At 42.1% G+C, this 17802-nt stretch overlaps 1 protein-coding gene across 1 annotated transcript in view; it reads left to right on the top strand.

The window, feature by feature from the left end:
* Positions 1-220: 220 nt before the first annotated feature.
* The window catches only part of QARS1 (glutaminyl-tRNA synthetase 1), a 32776-nt gene continuing 15194 nt past the window's right edge, over positions 221-17802 (top strand). The window contains exons 1-10 of the mRNA XM_039326669.1: positions 221-414; positions 3087-3234; positions 5400-5509; positions 6530-6605; positions 7936-8000; positions 8892-8945; positions 10751-10808; positions 12589-12660; positions 13946-14031; positions 15044-15130. Coding sequence (XP_039182603.1) covers positions 271-414; positions 3087-3234; positions 5400-5509; positions 6530-6605; positions 7936-8000; positions 8892-8945; positions 10751-10808; positions 12589-12660; positions 13946-14031; positions 15044-15130 — 900 coding nt within the window. The 5' untranslated portion in view covers positions 221-270. The remainder of the gene's footprint in view (positions 415-3086; positions 3235-5399; positions 5510-6529; positions 6606-7935; positions 8001-8891; positions 8946-10750; positions 10809-12588; positions 12661-13945; positions 14032-15043; positions 15131-17802) is intronic.

Below are 17802 nucleotides of genomic sequence, written 5' to 3'. Positions count from 1 at the left end.
ATGGACTTCAACTCCCAGAATTCCTCAGCCAGGCATGCTATATATCTTCTCTGATGCAACCTGCTGCAACTCTAGTCCCACCTCCTGTCAGGTTTGCTTCTTTCCGATTTGTCGGAGAATCCGTTAAGGCGTGCATCTATGAAAGTGTTTCTCATTGGTCAGGAGGAGGATCGCAGATTCTGATTGGTTTTTCATTTTATCGCTGCGCTCACTCGCGTGGATGGCTAGCGCAGAGAAGCCCGTGCCCTACTGCGGGCGGAAGTAGGCGTGATGGCCGGGGCAGGCGGCAGCATGGCGGCTGATGAATCGGACCCGTTGCGGCTCTTCGTTAGCATCGGGCTAACCGAGAGCAAGGCTCGCGAGACTCTTCGGAACGAGGCGCTCACTGCGTTGCTCCGCGAGGCAGTCGTACAGGTCTCAGTAGCTGCCCTCTTTTCTTTTGTAGCCCCTTTACGGTTTCCCCATCTATGCGGGGTAGGCTTGCCACGTTTTTTGCACCCCTTTCGGTAGTGACCCTGCCCTTTAAGAAGAAATTAAAAGGGCGAAAGCTTTCTTCGTCCTTATATTTCCAACTTATGTTTCCCCCCCCCAAAAAAAGCTATTTCTGCTCATCAGAAAACCACTTTTTCTTTAAAACGATTGAAACTCTGTCCCGTGTTCCCAACCACTTTTGTGTTATTAATTCACTTCCAAGTATTTGCCTCTTTCTTACGCAGCGTTTCGACTGATCCTACCGACCAATTCATAGTTGGGTTTATGTAATGTATTAAGCTAGCTGATGGCTTGTTTGTGGAACTAATGTATTGGTAATTTTATTTGTTTTATATAACCACCCTTCTCGCATAAGTGACACCGGCTGGTTTATAATAGAATATTTTAAAAACAATAAGATGTATAATATACAATTAAAAAACCAGCAACTTAATATGGGAATCTAGCCAACTGTGGTTTATACAATGAATGAGCAAAATGTAGCTTAGCGTAAATATAGCTGCATATTGTGTGAACACAGCCACTGGGCAGCAAAGACAGATTTATTCAAAACTGCTAAAATAAAAAGATGTGTTGATTTTAAGCAAAATGTATTGCATTGGCTTTTAGGAGACTTTAAAAGGAGTATATTGTTCCCAGATATGGCTTCTGCTTTTACATTATGTAATTTTAGAGAGATGTTTGTCAAATTTGAATCAGCAGTTTATTTCAATGGGCTTTGTACCCATGCATAGGTTTGTATGAACAGCAGTTTTGCTGTTCATACAAACCTACACATGGGTATAAAGCCCATTGAAATAAACTGCTACTGAGTAGACAGGTTCTTGGAAATCTGTGCCTCACTTTTCCTAATATATTTTGCTGTCCATTTCTATCTGGTTATGTGTAGATTCTGCTCAGTTTATTCTTTCAGTGAATGCTGAAACTAGTTATACCTGTAATTTAAACAATCCTAAAATCTGTCAGTGGGCTGGATTAGACTTAGTCATGTTGAGATCAATGGAACAGGTTAATCATGCTGCCTTAAACCTAAAATGATTTAAATGGACCATTTATTTAATTAAGTTCCCAATCTATGTCCAACACTTGCCATATGTTGAGTAAGGAATTGGTTTTTGGAACCTACCCTCGTTCCAGGAATGCCAGTGGTTAATGGGGGTGATTCTTAGGGTGCTGCAATAAAAGACATTCAGATATAAGATCTCCTGGAATTTTCGTAGAGATAGATCAGTGTCTCTTGTAGGCTGCTTACAAATTTAATTTGAGTCCTGTCTTCTGTTCTATTATAAATACAAATAGTAAAGATTTAAAAGATTTTTTTTTTTTTGCCGTTAGGTAAAGCTTCAGTTTGTGATAATGTTTGAAAGAATGCTAGTAATGTGTTTGATTCATATTGAAGATGTTCGCTGAATAGCCATTTCAGTGCCAACATTAGCTGAGTTCAAATGTATTAAAGTAATGCGGTCCAAGTTTCAGCACTGCTATCATAAAAAAGCCTATAGAAATGTCTCTGGGATATTAAAGCTGTATCTCCCTAACCATTTTTCTGCACTGGAATTTCCTTCCTTTATGTACCTCTCTAGAACTGAAAGTGTAACAGTACAGAGTCTGCCTGAATATAAACAGCAAATGAAAAAGAAACCAGGCTATTGTTTTTCAATATATGTTTTTCTTTTTTTTTCTTTTGAAGAGGATGAAGTCATTGGGTGGGACAGATTTAACCCGTATTCTTCTATTGTTAAAAAAGAGGCCATTATACATTATAATTCCCCCAAATCATGTGATTAGCCCAGCTTAATAATAGACAAATTTAAAAGTTGTTTTATAGATCTAAAGAATAAGAACTGAATTGACTCAGGTTCTTGTAGACGCAAAAATAATAATAATAATCAGTTTGGCTATTGTGCCGTTATTTATATTCATACATGCAAATACAACAGCTAAATGAACTACAAGTACTACTCAACTTACCACTAATCACTTAGCAACTATTCAAAGTTCCAATGGACCCTCCCCCAAAGATACTTACAATTGGTTTTGAAGTTCTGACAGCAGTCTTGTCTGCCCCCTCCCGGCCCCCCGCCATGGTCACATAGTGACATATTGGGCACTCAGCAACCAGCCTGCATTTATGGCCATTTGTAGCCTCCCATGGTCAAATGACTGATTTACAACGTTTTACCAAAAACTGGCATTTACTTCTGGTTTTCTGCAAAATGCCGCATAGATCTTAGTGTTTGCTTTACAACCACCCCAAAACAGGTTGTAAAATTGACCCACTTTATGACCTCACAACTTACAACTATAATGGGCAGACTCCCTTATGGTTGTAAGTCGAGGATTACCTGTATGGATGCTAATCATTGGACTGTTGGATTGGAACAATTCTGTAGTGTTCGTTCTCCAGTTGGAAAGATCAGAGTGGAAAATCTGTCTGGATTTACCTGGTAGCTACATGTCTTTCTGTTGTGTGAGAGAGAAGCTAGAAAAGAGAAAATTGAGAAAAGCTCAATTTTTAAGAGACGTATTGCCTCTTCCTAATAATATTCTTGCTGTTATCCTGACTTTCAGTTTCCCCCTTTGACTCCTCTTAGGCACAAGGAATACTGGGTCCAGTGATTGACAAGACAGTTGGCACCCTGTTGTACAATGTGGCTTCCCGGCTTAAGGACCCAAAGCGCCTTGGTGACCTTGTTGACTACATTGCTACCAAAAAGATCATCACAGATCTGCAGCTCAATGGTACATACGGTACTTGGGAATTTCACAGGCTTTGGAGCCAAGAGTCCGTCTGTTTTTTATGATCACTGATGATTGGATCTGGCCCCAAAGGCCTTATTGCATGTCCTCTTACACCACGATGGACTGGATGAAATCTGTGATCAGAGCTTGAGAAAGAGGAAGTTTTTCCCCTACAGCAGGGGTGTCAAACTCAATTTCATTGAGGGCCGCATCAGCATTGCGGTTTCCCTCAGGGGCCGGGTGAGTGCGGCCCACTGGGTGGGTGCAGCCTACTGGGTGGGTGTGGCCAGCTGTACATCGTTTGCAACAAGGGTGCCTGTGGGGGCCTGGGCAGGAGTGGGACAGATCTGAGGGTCTCTGGCAGAAGGGAGTAGGACCGGGGCAAGTGCCAAGGCATGGTCCACTGGAGGAGCCTCACTGTTCCTCTCAGGCTTATGGAGCTAAGACTTAATGCATTTCAGCATAGATGGCCACCACAAAATTGTACATTGGCTCTCGGCTGGCCTGGGCAGAGGAGGCCGTCCCCTCACTGTTTCCAGGATGGCTTCGCGGGCCACATGAAACCAATTCACGGGCTGCATCCGGCCCCTGGGCCTTGTGTTTGACATGTCTGCCCTACAGGAACCTTCCTGCTCGAGGCAGGAAGAGAGGCATCTTGGGTGGGTGGAGTATACCAAGGTTGACAATTACTCCTTGCCATTTTAAACTCTTAAACATTATATGGGATGTATGAGTTGGCAATGATAATGGAAGAGCATTTGTTGAGCAAGAACATTTGGCCCATGCCTTTCGGAAGAATAACATATTTCAGAGACCACAGAAAGAAACAGCATATAAAGAATCACCCAGATAATAATTACAGGAGGGCCCAAGTGTTGTGAGTTTTCATAGCAAGTGGTTAGAGACCACTCCACAGTTCAGCCCCATGATAGAACTGGGAGGCTTTATCTTGAAATCTGGAAAATGTCATGGGTTCTGCTCTGAAAACCTCACTGGAGCCTGGCCTATTTGTTTTTGAAATTTCCCTCTGTCATCACTCTGATTTATTTTTACCTTCCCATTCTTCACAGTGTGTCAAATGGTGTTCACTGTTTCTCACCTTTGGCGGTTTGAAGATGTATTGAACTTCCAGAATTCTTTAGCCAGCATAGCTGGCTAAGGTATTCTGGGAGTTGAAGTCCACACATAACAACAACAACAACAATAATAATAAAGTTGGAAGATACCTTGGAGGTTATCTAGTCCAACCCCCTGACCAGGCAGGAAACGCTATACCATTTCAGACAAATGGCTGTCTAATCTCTTCTTAAAGACTTCCAGTGATGCAGCATTCACAGCTTCTGGAGGCAGGTTGTTCCACTGATTAATTGTTCTAACTGTCAGGAAGTTTCTCCTTAGTTCTAGGTTGCTTCTCTCTTTGGTTAGTTTCCATCCATTGCTTCTTGTCCTGTTTTCAGGTGCTTTGGAGAATAGCTTGACTCCCTCTTCTTTGTGGCAACTCCTTAGATATTGGGAAATTGCTATCATGTCATCCCTCGTCCTTCTGTTCATTAAACTAGACATACCCAATTCCAGCAACCGTTCCTTATATGTTTTAGCCTCCAGTCCCCTAATCATCTTTGTTGCTCTTCTCTGTACTGTTTCTAGAGTCCCAACATCTTTTTTGCGTCGTGGTGACCAAAACTGGATGCAGTATTCCAAGTGTGGCCTTACCAAGGCATTGTGAAGTAATATTATCACTTCATGTGACCTTGATTCTATCCCTCTATTAATGCAGCCTAGCACTGTGTTGGCTTTGTTGGCAGCTGCAGCACACTGCTGGCTCATATTTAAATGATTGTCCACTAGGACTCCGAGATCCCTCTCACAGTTGCTACTATTGAGCAAGGTATCACCTGTAGTATACCTGTGCATTTGGTTTTTCTTGCCTAAATGTAGAGCCTTACTTTTTTCACCATCTTCATACTGCCAAGAGTGAGAAATACTGATGATGCCTCCTCCAATTGGTGAAGGAGCTAGAATGTAAGGGAATGACAATTCCAGGATCACCAGCTATATTATAGCTGAATGAAGATTTGAATCGAAATCATCCAGGTCCTGGTTAAACAGGCTACCCACTGCAGCCTACCGCCCTTTCTAACCCATTTGTATTTTTATACCTGCAGCTGCTCTGGAATACTTTAAAAGTCACCCTGTGGATCCCATTAATACAGCCGACTTTGACAGAGAGTGCGGCGTTGGCGTGGTCATCACACCAGAACAGATTGAAGAGGCAGTAAGTTTCAGCCCCATACGGAAGCCAAAAGTAAAACCATCTCCAGGTGAATTATTCCTAACAAGGCCATTCCTAACAAACCCTGTGCCATATGCTCCTGACATGGTAAGAGACGAATAAGCCAAGGCTCCTGGCTTAAGGTACAGATAGTCCTCAACTTACAACCATTCATTTAGTGGCTGTTCAGAATTACAGTGGCACTGAAAAAAGTGACTTACATCCTGTCCTTGCACATATGGCTGTCACAGCATCCCCATGGTCACATGATCAAAATGTGGACACTTGGCATCTGGCATATATTTACAACAGCATCCCGGGGTCACATGATCTTCATTTGCAACCTTCCCAGCTGGCTTCTGACGAGCAAAGTCAGCGAGGGAAGACAGATTCACTTAAGGACTGTGTGATTCACTTAACAACTGCCTTGTTTAGCAACAGAAATTCTGATCCCAATTCTACTTGTTAGTTGAGGACTACCTGTAATGGTAAACAGATCATGGGTGGACACTAGAAAGAGCAGTTTAATAGACATGCTGTTTTTATGCTATGCTAGAATTCTGGCTTGCAAGTAATATTGTAAAAGATCCATTTAATATTTCCTTTTCAATGGCCTTGAAAGGGAGATGATCACTGCCTCCTGTAGTTGGCAACGACTAGCGAAGTAAAATCCACAGTGAGTCCTTTTCACAGAACACTTAGCCATTTTAGCTCCTTAAAAATGACCACATTACATACGATGGTTCCCTACGTAGTTCATGACTTCATGTTGCCATTTTTTAAACTGATGACAGTGAATATGCAATACCATTAGGGAATTTTATAGAACAAAGAATGATAATTTTGTCTCTTTCTCTTTTATACACACAAATATACAGACACAGTTTTGCACCCATATGCTAAAATCTTGCATTTCTCTAGATAAGAGTGCTTAGCATCTTATATTCATCCTTGTCTGGAAATCATTTTGATTCCTTCCTTCTTTTCTTAAATCAGAACTTTTCTTCCTCTCTTTATGTCTAGGTGGAAGCTGCCATCTGCAAACATAGAACTCGGCTCCTTTCAGAGCGTTATCATTTTAATACGGGGGTTCTGATGGGTGAGTGGAATGTGGCATGTTCCAAGGAGTTCACATTCATTGCAGTGGTGGGATCTTTCCTTAATGTTGGAGGCACTATTCCTGTCCCTGTCATGTGCCCTTTTCAAACTTGGCTCTTTTCTCCTATTTCCTGCCTCTGAAAATGTCACCAGCAAATTCTTTGGAGGAATAAATGAGAATACACGAGCATAACAAGAGCTCTGACTTCTCCAGTGTTCTGTTTCATACAGTAAAGTGGAGCAAAGAGAGAAAATCAGTTTTCCTGGGAGCTTTTACCTATAATCCATACAACTTTTAAAAATTTAAATGCTTTTTAAAAAGCCAGATACACACCAATGTTTGCACAATTATATCATTCTTGCATGAAATGAGATGGACTTCAGATCAAGGGGTAAAAGAGATGTTTGGAATTCATAGTGTTTTGAAATTGGTAAGACTTGTGCTTGAAACAATCTGTTCCAACCATTTGAGCTTGAAATTGATGTGTTTTGAATTTGAAATAGTTATTTCAAGGTCAAAGGGGTTGCTTCAAGCCGAGAGCACTGTTGGGATGATCAGAACTGCGTGTTTTCAACTGAAGAGGGGGTTTCAGATTCAAAATATTTTGCTACTCCTGATCCTGACTCACTGAAATCTTGAAAACCTTGTGAGATTTTCGTTTGTTTTTAAATAAAAACGGTTACCCAGTACCTGAAAAATCTGATGAAGCAATAAGGTAGTCCTCAACTTACAACCACAATTGAACCCAATATTTCTGTTGTTAAATGAGACATTTGTTAAGTGAGTTTTGCCCCATTTTATGACGTTTCTTGCCACAATTGTTAAGTGAACCACTGCAGTTGCTAAGTTAGTAACACAATTGTAAAGTGAATCTGGCTTCCCCATTGATTTTGTTTGTCAGAAGGTCACAAAAGGTGGTCACATGACCCCAGTACACACTGCAACTGTCATAAATATGAGTCAGTTGCCAAACATCTGAATTTTGATCACGTAACCATGGGGATGCTGCAGTGGTTGTAAGTGTGAAAAACGGTCAGAAGTCACTTTTTTTCAATGCCAACTGAATGGTCACTAAATGAAGTGTTATATGTCGAGAACTATCTGTAATTCTTTTCTGCTGCTTTTTCCAAGAAATTAGTGGCACACTGTCTCCAGTGATGGAGGTAGTATAAATTCACACATTTCAGGCACTCGTGTCAGGTCTTGTCCCACATCATATCCTTCCCTACCCCATACTAAGACTCCCAGATAGCTGTCTGTCTTAAGTACCAGGTTTTTTTGGGGGAAAAAAAGGCCTCTTCAGCCCTTATGTACTTTTATTCTCTTGCAGGTGAGGCACGGAGCAAGTTGAAATGGGCAGATGGCAAAATAATTAAAAATGAAGTGGACCTACAGGTATATAGTTGGACCTACCATTTTTGGATCGTGTACTTGAACGCGTCACATGGAAAAATATACATACGAGAATTGACCAAAAATGAAGGATATGCATTTAAACTATTATATTTTTTTTCCAAATGGGAGCTGCTCTTGCAAATCATTTTGATTGCCCATTCCGGGAACCTTTTCCTTTGGTGGCCTGGAATAGATGCTAAAAGGCTGCTGTGCTATTAGTCATGTCTGCGATTTGAGCCACAGCATCATCTTTTAGCATGAATTCAACTTTGGAAAGATAGTTGCAATATTGTCCTGAATCTTGTAGTATCTACAGGCTACTAAGGTAGCTAGGACATTTGTGGTGTAATTTTGGCTTGATAACAACAGGGACGACAGCTTATAATGGGACAAGGGCTTCAGTTCAGCCAAGGGGACTGTTTTTTGTTTTGGGAGCAGATTTTAGTGATGGAACTGGGAATGTTTCACCTGCCAGAGGCCCACCACTATTATTCCCACCCTTTTAACTCCATCCCCCATAAACCAAGGAAAAACCAAAAAGATTCTGTTGAAATTTGGACACTTCGCTACTAGATTTTTGGCAATACGGTTTCACTGTGTTTTTCAGGAGGTTGGTGGATTTTAAGGACGGGAGTAATCACAGGGAGTCTGCGTTCCACCTTTGGTTTTCAAATTGAAAGTGCCTCTCTAAAATTTGGTCACGTTGTCCCCAGATTTCCATAGTGCAATCTCTGACTGCATATTGCCTGCCTCTTGTGTAAGAAGAACCCTACCTCGAGGCCACTGAAAAAAGAGGTTTTGTCTGTTGGCTGAAGAAATGAAGTTAAATTTGATATAAGCCATCCCGTTCCTTTCCCTGTTTTTAACATTATTTTTGTCTTTCTCATGCAGGTTCTAAACTTATTAGGCCCAAAGACAGAAGCTGACCTGGAAAAGAAATCCAAGGTAGTTTAGTTGGCTGTTTCTTGCCCCCCAGCACACATTTATTGGCGAGCTCACATTTATTGTGATCCACAAACATTTGTCATCTTGGGATGAGGGGTTGGAGATGGGGACAATTTGCCACAGATGGTCTCAGAGCTTTTTAGATGGTCATTCCTAAGGAGGCAGGAACAGTTACTAGAGAGGGACGGTATGATGCTCTCTGACCCTGCTCTTTATTGAGGTACATTTATTATTTAGGTATTAATAAATATACCTAATAAAAATATTATTAATTTATCATTTAGGTCACCCAATCCAAAGACTCCAGGCAGCATACAGAGTCAGAACTGCATTAAAAATTATGTAAAACCACATAGGACAGGGGTAGGCAACCTTGGCTCTTTTACGACTCATGGACTTCAACTCCCAGAATTCCTCAGCCAGCATGGCTCAGCTTGGAAACCTCTCCCTTTCCCCTCAGCATGGCTGGCTCAGGAATTCTGGGAGTTGAAATTCACGAGTCATAAAAGAGCCAAGGTTGCCTACCCCTGACATAGGCAAATATAGAACACGGGAGAGAAAAATATCCATAAATACCAGTCATCCATCCTCCACTAACTGAGAGCACAAATCACCTAGCCTTCGGGCATATTTGAAAAGCCGGGATTTTAGAGCTTTTCCAAAGGTTAGTAAGGTTCTGGGGCCAGGCGATCCTGTGCTGGCATATGCATAAATGCTTTAGGATGATCATGCCCTTAATTAAAGTGCTTAGGGATGGATTTAAATGGCCAGTGAAACTTCTCTCTGGCAAAGCTAAATGCTTAAAAAGCCTTTTTGTTGCTGGAGCCTGTCAGAACACCATCCTCCCTTAGCTGGAAATGTAGCTGTCTTTCCTTTCCCCTGTTTGTTTCCTGCCAGGAGGCAGGAAAGTTTTCCCAGCATCCTCTTCTTATTCTAGGACAGTGGTGGCGAACCTATGGCACGCGTGCCAGAGGCGGCACTCAGAGCCCTCTCTGTGGGCACACGCGCCATGCCCCGGAGATGGCAACTGTTCCTCTTCAAGCAGCCGCCTGCTAACTCACCGAGGTTCCATTTGGCCAGATGCATCCTGACACGGCTGGTTTCCCTCCCCCCACCATCCCGTCCCTCCTGGCCTCGCATGCTCTACTTTTCCGGGCATGACCCATTGCATCGCCTCCTCAGCTGTCAGCCGGCCATCCAGCTCAGAGGCAGCTTCTTTGAACTGCTGGCGGTGGGCTGCGGAGCCCCAGAGTGCGCCGGTCAAGGGGCTGGCAGGCTATGGCTGCTGATGGACACCATCGGCCCCCATGCACTCACTGGCCTCTGTATGCGGGGGCCAATGGTGTCAGGCAGCAGCCACCCCCCCCCTGCCTTGCCCCATGGCAATGGCACCCCCATCCTGCCTCGCCTCACCCCGCAAGACGAGCCTCTTGCCTACTGCTCCACCTGCCAGAGACCCCCTGGATCTCCCCCAACCCTGCCCACCCTCACAGGCATCCCTCCTCACAAGAACATTGAGGTGACCATGGCCACCTTGGCCACACCCACCCAATCTGCCATGACCACCACAGCCCCGCCTACCCAGTGGCCCACGCCCACTTGGCACCCGGCAATAAATAAGTGGGTTTTGGGTTGCAATTTGGGCACTCGATTTCTAAAAGGTTCGCCATCATTGTTCTAGGAGAAAACTTTAGCTGCTAGATTTCTGCCTGTGGTGGTCCTGTTAGGAACATGTCTTCTGTTAACTACTGAGGCCAGATTGGATGATACCCAGTGGTTATTTCTTGTTTGTCTTATCTTCTCAGGCCCCGAAGGCCCGTAATACTGAGCCAGAGAAGGGGAAATCAGTGGTGGTGGAAAATGGTAAGGCCTTTGTTGACTGGCTGCTTTGCTTTGTACGCATCTAGCTGTCTATTGCAATTAAGTTCTGGAATGCTCTGTCTCCATGGTGGACCCTCTCTGGCACTTGTAGCCACAGGACTTTGCAACCTTTCAACGTCCACCTGCCCTGTCAGTAAAGGACATAGAGAATTAGCAGGGTAGTCATTAACAGTGCTTGCTTTTTTTTTTTTTTTTTTTTAAGTTCTGCCTTGGAAAATTATTTTTGCCAGTTAAGAAATGTTCAGCTTCTGCTAAGGTCAGGACTGCCCTCTAGTGCAGTTTTGGAGAACAAGGGTCTTCCAATTAACCACTGAGAATCTCTTCCAACTTGGAGTTCTCCACAACTATCTGGTACCTAGCCTTCCAAAATTCCCAGGCATCTGGGAACACAACTGGTTGGGAATTCTGAGACTTTTCATCCAACATCTGTGGAGGGAAACTGAGCCACAGCCAATATCTGAGGCTGTGCAGCTGTGCACAATACAAGATTATTTGTGTCTTCTGTAATGTTGCGGGAGCTGTAGGTAACTTACTCAAAGGTTTCTTAGGAAAAGTTGCCACTCATGGTTATGTACATTTTTGGTATGCAAGAGGTTCTAGATTCAGCCTTTTTCCTATTTCTAGGAAGATTAGGAAGGGGTGCAGTCTGAAATCCTGCAGAATTGCTTCCACTTTGAACAGTACCAGCTAGTTAGATTATTGCCATAGCTTTTATAGCTTCCCATGCAGTGAGATCCATTCTATTTGAGCATGAAGAAGATTCAACTTTTATTAACAATTTAATGCCTTGTATGTCTTCAAAATTCCAATCTAAAACATTAGTACATAATGCGTGGCCTACTGTTGATCTTCTGTTGGTTGCATTGTAACTGTTGGCCATTTTGGCAGAGGCTGCCTAGCATTTGGGTTCCTGCAAATTGAGACTATGTCCAGATTATGACTTTAATGGTAACCAGAAAATTGGTTACCATTCCTACTAGACCAGTGGTTCTCAACCTTTTTAATGCCGCGACCCCCAACCGGTCATAAGTCGAGGACTAAACCGGTCATAAGTCGAGGACTAAACCGGTCGTAAGTCAAGGACTACCCAACCGCTTGTAAGTTGAGGACTTTCCCTGCCTGGGAGCGCCACATGTGTGGTGCCGCCCCCTGCGCCGACCGAGGCGTAGCTGGCCAGCGGCAGAGACGGAGCAGGCCGACCACCGGCTGGGCCACCAGCTGGCCCAGCCCAAGGGCCAGCCCAAGGGAGGTAAGGCACCTGCCGGAAAAGGGGAAAAAATGGCAGACAGCCTTGCTTGGCGACCCCCGTGAAATGGTCAATCGACCCCAAATGGGGTCGCAACCCATAGGTTGAGAACCACTGTACTAGACATTACATCTTTAGTTCTGGCAGCTTCTTCCTGTGATGAATGTTCTGCAATATTTAATATTGCTTCTTCTTCTGTTAACTCCTATTAATACTAACTGTATTTCATAGTGGTAGACGGCCCTTCATATTACAAGTAAAATACGAGTAAGAAGAAGTCCTGATTCAGGCTAGATATAGAAAAAAATAGAAAGGCAACCAGGAAAGAAGGCCACCGTTAAAAGTAGTGGACAGGGAAGAATAACTATAATGATAGTGGCTATTATAAATGGGAATGCTTTGGAATGCCTGATATTTAACTCTCTGGGTTTTATGCCAGAGTTGCTTTGGATAATGAGATGCGTGGCGTATCAATTTAATAAATAAATAAACAATATCCAAACCAATGCTCTTTAGGGGAACCACACCAAGAGACAAAATCACTCCTGGAGCAGTTGAGAGGGGAAGCACTTAAATTCCACAAGCCAGGTAAGCTGCCTTGGACTTCTTGCAATCTACTTTTGGATAAATTACAGATCAGAGAAGCTCTGATGGGTTAAATGTTAGCATTTAGCACACATGATAGGCAACCAGGAGGTCACAGTCAGCTTCCAGCATTTCAGTTGTGGCTCACTAGAATTGTTTGCCAACAAAGTGCATGTTCAATCCCATTTACATGGAGTTGGGAGATTTAAATTCACAATGCTGATGCCTTAAACCAGTGTTTCTCAACCTTGACAATTTTAAGGCATGTGGACTTCAACTCCCAGAATTCCACAGCCAGCATTTCTGGCTGTGGAATTCTGGGAATTGAAGTCCACATGCTTTAAAATTGTCAAGGTTGAGAAACACTGCCTTAAACTAAGGCATCTAATACACCCCCTTAGTGTATTAGATGCACTAATACATCTAATTTTCCCTGTTTGGGGACCAATTTAAGGACTAGAGCTTACGGCACTATTGCTACTGCATACTCATTAACATACACCCCCTTTGAAATAAGATTTTTTTTTTTAAAGAGCTCTGCCTGTACATTTTGCTGATGTCATAGGTTGGGCATAAAACCACTCTGTGGGCCATAGGATGGAAAAGATTGCTCAGCCATCAGATATTGATGCTATTTTGTACACTGAGTTCACTCCTGCTGCTACTAAATAGCCTCTTGTAACGCAGGGCTCCATCGGACAGGATGCCAGTAAATCTGACTTAAGAAACCCTGATGTAGTGGGTTGTGAGAATAACCTTGGAAGACAGGAGGAAGAGCCACAGACTAGACAACACTCTGATAGGAGGAATCTGATTCCAGAGGAGGGATGGGGTGGGGAAAGTCTCAAAAAGTTATAATAATAATAAAGTTGGAAGGGATCTTGGAGGTCATCTAGTCCAACCCCTTGCTCAGGCAGGAAACCCTATATCATTTCAGACAAACGGCTGTCCAGTTATCTGAAAGTAAAGGCAGTGAAGGGCAAAGTGCTTACAGACTTGCAAGATTTTGTTCTAATCTTACAATAAAAGTAGTAGTATTGGTATTTATGGTTTTGGTTTCCTGCCTGGACTACCTTGAAGAGTTGGCATCTAGTCACTGTGAAGCCCTTGATTATAGCAGTCAGCCAAAAATTTGAGTGGATTAAATATGGACATTGGATAGGTAGTTTAGGAGAAAATTGTCCCAGCTGTATTTATTTGAGCACAGTTACATTTATTGCAAAGAAATCCTGTGTTCACTGACCATGTTTTACTTTCCTGAGTTGAGCTGCGTTCTCTGCCTTTCCAGGTGAGAACTATAAAACTGAAGGCTACATCATCACACCTAACACCATGGATCTATTGAAGAAGCATTTAGAGATCACAGGTGGACAGGTGAGTGATGGGCAGACCGAGATCCTCTAAACTGGAGAGGCTGATTTTGTGCAATCACTGACCTGCGTAACTTAAACTCACAGTCTAAAAATGAAAGCTTAAAAAAGGAGCTAAAAGTTTTAACCTTTGTCAAGTCTAAGTGCTAAAAAGTAAAACCATATTAAAATGTCAATTAAATAGCTTCATTGCAGATAATGAATTATATATTAATAAAGTGTATTTAAAGCAAGAGTCCTGGATTTAAGATGAATCCCATTCCCATAAGATAATTAGACAGAAAAAACTAAAAGGAATAAGCATACTGTACTTCTCAAACTGAGCTTTTGGGAGAAAGGGGGGGGCAACACCTTTCTATTTGTCAGCATGGAGGGTAAGCAGCTGGATTGATTGTCAGCTTTGGAGGGGAAAAATGGTTGTGAAACAGTGTTCCTTCAGATATTATGGCCCCAAATTAATGAAGATTCCCCAACTAAGTCAGTTTGGGATCGTGGTTAAGACATCAGGTGGGAAACTGAGTTCTAGTCCCACCTTAGGCACAAAGCCAACTGGGAAACCTTGGGCCAATCCTTCACTCTCAGCCCTAGGAAGAGGACAAGTGCAAACCACTTCCAAAAAAACCTTGCCAAGAAAACTTTAGGGAGTTGTCCAGGAAGGTGCCAGGAATTAAAAAAAAAAAAAAAAACTGGTTAGAAGGAGTTCACAAAAACCTATGTGCATATTTAAAATAAATTGGGAAGAGCTGTAAAGTGTAGTGCCAATAATTTATTAAAGTGGGATTCATGTTCACTGAATCCTCTAGAACATATGTAACTAATGAATATGATTTTTCTGTTATGCTGTCACCTGTAGAATGAATCAGTATAAGTTGCTTGGAACAGTTCAGTTGTACTGTATTACTGGTGATCTTTAGCCTAAAGAGATGCTGTAGTTATAAATAAATTTGGCATGGTGAGCAGGCATGGGATCTGTTGAAGAGAATCTTTGTTGACATGATCTAAATGTGTTTGCCTAGGTCCGCACACGATTCCCTCCTGAACCCAATGGCATTCTGCACATCGGTCATGCCAAAGCTATCAATTTCAATTTTGGCTATGCCAAGGTGAGATGCTTGAACCTCATTGCACACTCTGATTTCGTGGTGGGTTTGAATATTATTATTATTATTGTTGTTGTTGTTGGAAGGGACCTTGGAGGTCATCTAGTCCAACCCCCTGCTCAGACAGAAAACTCTATATCATTTCGGACAAATGGCTGTCCAGTCTCTTTTTAAAAACTTCCAGTGTTGGAGCATTCATCACTTCTGGAAGCAGGTTGTTCCACTGATTAATTGTTCTGTCAGAAAATTTCTCCTTAGTTCTAGGTTGCTTCTCTCTCTGGTTAGTTTCCATCCATTGCTTCTTGTCCTGTTTTCAGGTGCTTTGGAGAATAGCTTGACTCCCTCTTCTTTGTGGCAACCCTTGAGATATTGGAATACTGCTATCATGTCACCCCTAGTCCTTCTCTTCATTAAGCTAGACATACCCAATTCCAGCAACCGTTCCTTATATGTTTCAGCTTCCAGCCCCCTAATCATGTTTGTTGCTATTCTCTGTACTCCTTCTAGAGTCTTAACATCTTTTTTACATCGTGGTGACCAAAACTGGATGCAGTATTCCAAGTGTGGCCTTACCAAGGCATTGTAAAGTGGTATTAACACTTCACGTGATCTTGATTCTATCCCTCTGTTAATGCAGCCTAGCACTGTGTTGACCTTTTTGGCAGCTGCAGCACACTTCTGGCTCATATTTAAGTGATTGTCCACTAGGACTCCGAGATCCGTCTCACAGTTGCTACTATTGAGCAAGGTACCATCTGTAGTATACCTGTGCATTTGGTTTTTCTTGCCTAAATGTAGAACCTTACTTTTTTCTCTTCCTCTTGAGTTGGAGGGTGGGATTTATCCCGACAGAGGCTCATGACCACCTCAGTGATGTAATGTTACTTTCCCAGAAATGTGAGCAAATCATATCTCAATAGTAGAAGGAAGGTAATCTTTGCTAGATGTAAATCCAGGTTAAATCTTTGGCACCTCCACTGGGAAAAGACCCCCAAAAACCCAGGCTTAAAGACTTGGACGACTGTTAGAGGGAACTGAGTACAACAGTGGACTTTGTAGAAATTGCTTGATTTGTATCCAAAGCCTAATATGGATATTTTTCGCATGTCTAGCTTCTGTGCTTCACACCTGTTTTCTTCCTAAAAGATAATATTTTCTCAAGATATACATCTCAAGTGGCTCCAATCAGTAGTGCTTTATATGTCAGTGCAGCTGATTAATGGATGCTTCTGTTAAATGTCTATGGAGCTTCTCAGTCATCCAGGTCATAGTTGTCACAAAGATGGTTTATCAAAAGGCAACTGGACTTTCTTGTTTTTCTTTGAAGACGTTTCACTTCTCATCCTAGATTACAGTGTTGCTCAACCTTGACAATTTTAAGGCATGTGGACTTCAACTCCCAGAATGCTGGCTGTGGAATTCTGGGAGTTGAAGTCCACATGCCTTAAAATTGTCAAGGTTGAGAAACACTGTAAGCTTCTTCAGCTCACTGGATGGTAGGGAATGGAAGGATTTAAATTTATATACCACCATTTCTCTATCCAAATCAACTCTGAGCAGCTTCCCAGGGAAGGACTAGGAATGAGCTTTCAACATAAATATGTTTGCAGCAGAGTAAGAAAACTTTGAGTAACAGTTATTTACACCCTGACTTCATGTCATCTGGGAGTGTTGGATTACAACTTCCATTATCTCCTAAATAGCCTTGGTGTGCTAATTAACAGCAATAGTGGAGGTAGAGTGATATAATTGTATATCTCATAAATACTACTTATTTAAGTTTCTGTTCTGAATCATGAGTCAAACAGTTATACGTATAACTGTATTTTGAGCATTTGCCTGAATTTCCAATTTTATTTTTTTAAAAAAATAGAAATGCTAGTTGGTTGCAATTTTTACTTAAAGAAGGCCTATTGAATTCAACAGGTCTTACATGTAAGTAGGCAGTGGTGGGATTCAGTCAGTATGCATCACTTCGGCAGAACTGGTAGCTAATTTTTTGTTGCCCAGGCCCAGAACGGACTTCTGGAAGTGGCATCCACACAAAGAACTGGTTGTTCACATATTTGAATCCCACCACTGTAACTAGGTGTGTACCAGTATTTGGCCTGCACTATATTATATAGTTGCTAATATCTACTAATCCCAAAGGAGACTAATTAAACCTAAAGATTTCAGATAAATTACACAAAAATGCCCAGAATTGCTGTAACAGAGGGATGGATGAAATATAAATTTAATAAATACATAATAAATAAAGCTTCACACGTAAAGCTAAGCAAATCTTTAGTGCCATCTTGATAAGCTTACAGGAGGCCTGGTCCTTATACATTTCCTTCTTTTTTTATCGGGAAGAAAATGTTACCAAGGTTTAATTTAACTTTTTTCCAGTTCCATCTTCTTATTACGCACAGTTTAGCAACTTTTAAAAGCAACAAATGCTAATGAAAAGTCCTGGATTGTTTTGCTGATGTGTTTAAATCACAAGACTTTCTTTTAATTCACAGTTAATAGTTACACAACCACAATGCAGGAAACATGCAAATTAAGGTTGGATGTTGAGTAATTTTTTCTGCGGGGGGGGGAATGGGATGAATTCAACTTTCTTTGAGCTCACAAAAGTTCAGTAAAGCATCTTGGAAGATAGCTTGAAGGAATAGTGGCTGATGGTTTTT

Source organism: Crotalus tigris, unplaced genomic scaffold (genome assembly GCF_016545835.1).
Source record: "Crotalus tigris isolate CLP2741 ecotype Arizona unplaced genomic scaffold, ASM1654583v1 scf7180000024342.5246164, whole genome shotgun sequence".
Lineage (NCBI taxonomy): Eukaryota > Metazoa > Chordata > Lepidosauria > Squamata > Viperidae > Crotalus > Crotalus tigris.
The sequence above is the reverse complement of the archived record's forward strand: the minus strand, read 5'-3'. Positions and strand labels throughout refer to the sequence as shown.